The 5,168-nt window shown below is 43.8% G+C and overlaps 1 protein-coding gene across 1 annotated transcript; it reads left to right on the forward strand.

Annotated features, from left to right (window-relative positions):
- Positions 1–1,982: 1,982 nt before the first annotated feature.
- On the forward strand, positions 1,983–5,113 carry LOC108676223 (the record flags this gene model as incomplete). The annotated part of the gene is made up of 6 exons (XM_018164277.2): positions 1,983–2,101; positions 2,272–2,385; positions 2,688–2,850; positions 3,877–4,092; positions 4,592–4,674; positions 4,951–5,113. Coding segments are annotated over exons 2-6 (635 nt in total), but the record flags the coding sequence as incomplete, so codon positions are not given.
- Between the last annotated feature and the right edge of the window lie 55 nt (positions 5,114–5,168).

The following is a 5,168-nucleotide window of genomic DNA, read 5'->3' on the forward strand; positions in this document are numbered from 1 at the left end:
ACTGTCGTGAAATAACTGCCAAGTATGTGATATTTTATAGGTGCGGTGGATTAATGCCTTGATGTTGCTGTCTTTATATCGTTGGGGGCATTCACTGCGCGCTTTGAGGTATATTCCGTTATTGGTGGGCTTCTGGTATACTGAAGTTATGAAGTTGTCAGTGGCCTATGAATTTTGTTGATTTGAAGGTGGGCTTAATTTTGTTGATAGAGAAGGTGGGTTGAATTTTTTTGATAGTTAAAGTGGGTTGAATTTTGTTTATTTGAAGTTGGGTTGAAGCTTGTTGATAGTAAAGGTTGATTGAATTTCTTCAGCAATGAAGACAATAGGCTGAACTTTTTTAATATCGAAGATAGGTTGATTTGTTCACCCCCCAGGGCAGGTTGTGCTCTGCTCATGCACTAATATACCGGAGAGAGGCTTCCTGTTCTACATCAAACCGCTGCACGCACACCGCTGGTATACCGCATATAATGCGTGTAAATGGTATAGCCATTAAAATATATCATGTATTGCGGCATCATGCAATTGCTTGAAATTAATGCATTATCCTGTACTGAACCTCCAGTTTGACTTTACTTTCTAGATTACGAAATAAGTTATAATCAATAAATAAAATAAGTATTTATACATTCCCTTTTTACTGCGAAGCAAAGGTATTAATGTTTGAAATATGAAAATATGAAGCAAAGGTATTAATGTTTGAAATGCTTTAAAATTATTCGTTTAAACATAGAAGTGGTCCTTGTGTTGCAAAATTAGTTCCTCTTAATTGTATACTTAAGGGAAAGAATTGTATCCAACTTGAGTTCTAGCGTTGAAATCATATTTACCTTTTGCAATATTCACTAAAATTTGCTCTTGTACAATACTCAGTTAAGATTTTGTCGCTCCAAAATTTGAAAAATATTAAGATTTTTAACCAGAATGTTCCCTTACCCCCTACATTTTAATTTCAATATCAATAAACTCAACCCTCTTACATCCCACGATGTCTTATACAATGTGCTCAAGCAGCGTCTTCCATTAAGGTGCGACTTGGCGTCAGGGACCCAACCTCAAACTGCGTGTAACTGGGTCAAATTATCATTATTAACACAACCTTGAGTCGAATTAACCTAACCTTAGTTTCCCCCAAATAGTTTGTCGAGGTAGGCAAAACCATGTCCAAGAGCACGATCATCCTCAAAAGGAAAAGGCCTGCAGTCCTAAACCCAGACTCAAGTTCTATTACCATGTGGCCCTGCTATAAAAAAAAATAACTTGGCACTCACGTTTAATAGGATCACCTAACGTTTGATAGGATGACCTAACGTTTAATAGGACGAGGATGACCTAACGTTTAATAGGACGAGGAAGACCTAATGTTTAATAGGATCACCTAACGTTTAATAGGATGACCTAACGTTTAATAGGATGACCTAATGTTCAATAGGATGACCTAATGTTTAATAGGATGACCTAACGTTTAATAGGATGGCCTAACGTTTAATAGGATGACCTAATGTTTAATAGGATGACATAACGCTTAATAGGGTGACCTAACGTTTATAGGATGCCCTAACGTTTGATAGGTCCTACATTTCCTAGGATAACTCACAGTTTCCTAGGATGACCTTACGTTTAATAGGATGACCTGATGTTCATATACTCGGGAATTGCTTAGGTTATTTTGCCCAAGTAGTGTCACACTTTCTGCGCTTAGCGCTGATGCGCCTTGTTGCCGAACTCACTTCGGTCAGAGTGACCCACAAAGGCCAAATGTGCATCGTTATTTGGGCAACGTCACTCATTTCTCTGAGTGTAGGTTAACCTAACATCTTTTCTAGGTCATGGAACGTGTATTTAGGCGCATTAGTTCCCCAACTCCTTCCCCAGGATATAGGCGAATTATTTCCCCAACTCCTTCTTCAGGTTTGGCCAATTAGTTCCCCAAATCTTCCTCAGGATTTATTCGAATTATTTATTTAACTTCTTCCCCAGGATTTCCCCAGCTGTTGGGGACGCTGGAGCTGACCAGCCTGAGCCCAGACTCTCTCAGACGAAGACGTGACGGCGGCGTGCAGCGCCCCTGGCAGATGAGGGCGTACGAGGGCGCCTGGTGAGGGGCTCTACTGCGGGGGCTGTCGCAACTACCTGCGTTTGTAGTTATCCTTATGTTATCCTGTTACCCCTATATTATTCTGTTATCTTACAACCCTCAGCCTCGTTTACAACCCCCAGCCTCATTTACAACCCCCAGCCTCGTTTACAATCCCCGTCCTCCTAAAGGTGAAGCCCGCCAGTGAGGAGGAGGCCGCGGTTTCTTCGCCAAAGTCGCCGGCGAAGATTTGGAGATTGACTGGAGTGAACTCCGGAGTGTGCTCAACTACGCCATGGAGACGGGTGAGTGGGCTGGAGATTGACTGGAATGAACTCCTGAGTGTGCTCAACTATGCCATGGAGAGGGGTGAGTGGGCTGCAGATTGACTAGAGTGAACTGCAGAGTGTTCTCAACTATGTAATGTAGGGGGGTGAGAGGGTAAAACTGATACAGGCTGTGGTAAACTCCATATTTTGATAAAGATTACCTTTTAAGAACTGAGGAAGCAAATCGTATGTTGCGAGCATGGCATTGCTGCACTGCCAGCAGTCCAGTTATAACTTCAACCTGATTTTGAATTTCAACTCAACCCCTGACCCCGCAGAGTTCGAGTTTGAAGGCTTCAGTAAGGACATCTGCCGCTCCATGATCTCCATGATGGACGTTGACCGCTCCGGCAAACTTGGCTTGCGCGAGTTCATCCGACTCTGGACCGACATCCGCACCTGGGTGGTGAGCGACTCTGAGCCGACATTCGCTCCTGGAAAGTGAGTTCTTCCGACTCTGGACCGACTTCCGCACCTGCATGGTTGGTGAGTTCATCCATGTTGGTATCAGCACTCTGGGTGTTGGTTGTAGCTTTTTATTTCGATGGTCATGCACGCGCTGGGAAAGGTGGACAAAGGAGGACCACGTGCCTGATAGCGTGAAGCATCGTGTTGTGAAAAGCGTGACGGATGATTTATCTCCTCTGCAGCGTCAAGCATCGCGGTCGTAGCAAAGATGATACGTCAATCAGCCTGTTATGCGATGTCGCCACTAAAAAGCAGTCAGTCATAACGTATTTCAGGGGCAAGGGACAGATACAGTCAAGTTATGGGACTCCCTTCTGGACTGCCCTGAAGGGAGATCGGTATTTAATGCAAAGGGTATAACATATAAATAGCTACCGAATTACGCTATGATGGAGGTCGTAGATCGCAACAATGGTAAAGAGGAGAGTGCGGTCGACTTTGTTGGACACTTTTAAGGGGACGACGTTAGCAGCCAAGGACTTGCGAGCTTGAAGAGAGCTGTGACCGTCGTGTGACATGGTTTGATATAGGCAAAATATAGGGAACCGTGAGAAGATCCGAGATTGTGACTATTGATCAGAGAAGAGCAGAGGTTTTTATGGGTGTGACTCTGGTTATACCCTTTCCACCTCCAAGGACTACTTCTAATTCTACGACAAGGAAAGCTAATCGAAATTTGTCAAAATTTGCGTTATTATAATTATGGCTTTACTCTTCCACCCACCCATAACTGCTTCAAGCTCCATGATATGTATGGATCTTCTGATTTGTAATGTTTATATCCTCCTATCTCTTGACTTATGTAGTTGATATAACCTCTGTCACATGTTGTAACAATCCTACCCCCGGAACTGCTTCAAGCCCTACGACAAGGATGGATCCTCTAAGTTGTAGTTGTTATATCCCTTTATCTCATGACTTGCATGTAGTTATTATAACCTCCATCTCACGACTTATATAGTTAACCTCCATCTCATGTTATAACCCCCCTACCCCCAGAACTGCTTCCAGCTCTCCGACAAGGACGGACCCTCCAAGTTGTCCTGAGCTGCGCGCGGCGCTGGCGAGCGCGGGCTACAAGCTCAACAAGCACATCTGCGACGCGCTCATGCTGCGCTACGGCGACAAGGACGGCAACGGAACTTTCGGCGACTACATCATGTGCAGCGTCAAGCTCAGGAACATGATGGGTGAGTCATGTGCAGAACATGATGGGTGAGTCAAAAAACCGGTGTGTGGATGATAGAATTGAAAACCGGTGTGTGGATGATAGAATTAAAAAACCGGTGTGTGGATGACGAGAAAACTTTTGTATGGATTATGGAAGAAGCAATATTTGGATTCTGCTCTTTGGATGAAATGCTTTGGATCGAAGAGTCCATATGCGGATAAAAAAGTTTATTTGGTTCAATAGTTTTAGCTAAGTCTCAACAATGTGAACACGGGATTAGTATCCTTCTGGGATAATCTCAGTATCCTTCAGGGATAATCTCAATAATCTTAAAACTAATAATAATGTGATATACTATGGTATTATTATTACGCCACCTAATCCTTTATTTTATCAAGAAATAACGCACTGTATATACCACCATGTTACCAGGACAAATGTTACCATGTTAATTAGGCCATGGTTGGGAAGTTAATTAGGCGACGGTTGGGAAGTTAATTAGTAGTTAGGATAAATTAGGTTTATAATCAATCGTTATCGCAGGGCGACGCTGCGTCATATGGCCAAACTCAGCGCGCATGAGGGCAGCGAGGCGCTCGTCAGGCCAGCGCGGGTGTGCGGCACAAGTGCTCGCATTTATAATTTATTTTTAATGCACAAATAAGTTTACAATTTATTCCTCAATAATATATGAAAAATGCATTAATTATTCTTCCCCAGTGGGGAGGGCGGGGCTCGGGGCTGCGCCGTCATGGGGAAGAGTTCTTGCATATATATATTTTTTAGGGTTCATATATATAGTTATTTTATCATTTATTAAAATTCTTTCAAATCAATTTTTGAAATATGTTAATATTTAAAAATTAATATATGTAAAATATACTAATTATTCTCCCCCGCAGTCTGGGGCCCCGGTCTGCAGGGCCGCGGGGGGGGGCAGGATTTCGCGCGCATCCGGGACCACTGCCCCGAGACCGGCGTCCTGCTCGGGGACCTGCCGTCCCCGCGCACGACTCGTCGACCTTCTTCAGCAAGAGTCCCCCCAAGTCCTTCCAGCGTTCCCATGTAAGTCCCCCCAAGTCCTTCCAGCGTCCCCATGTAAGTCCCCCCAAGTCCTTCC

Source organism: Hyalella azteca, unplaced genomic scaffold (assembly GCF_000764305.2).
Source record: "Hyalella azteca isolate HAZT.00-mixed unplaced genomic scaffold, Hazt_2.0.2 contig4571, whole genome shotgun sequence".
Classification (NCBI taxonomy): Eukaryota; Metazoa; Arthropoda; class Malacostraca; order Amphipoda; family Hyalellidae; genus Hyalella; species Hyalella azteca.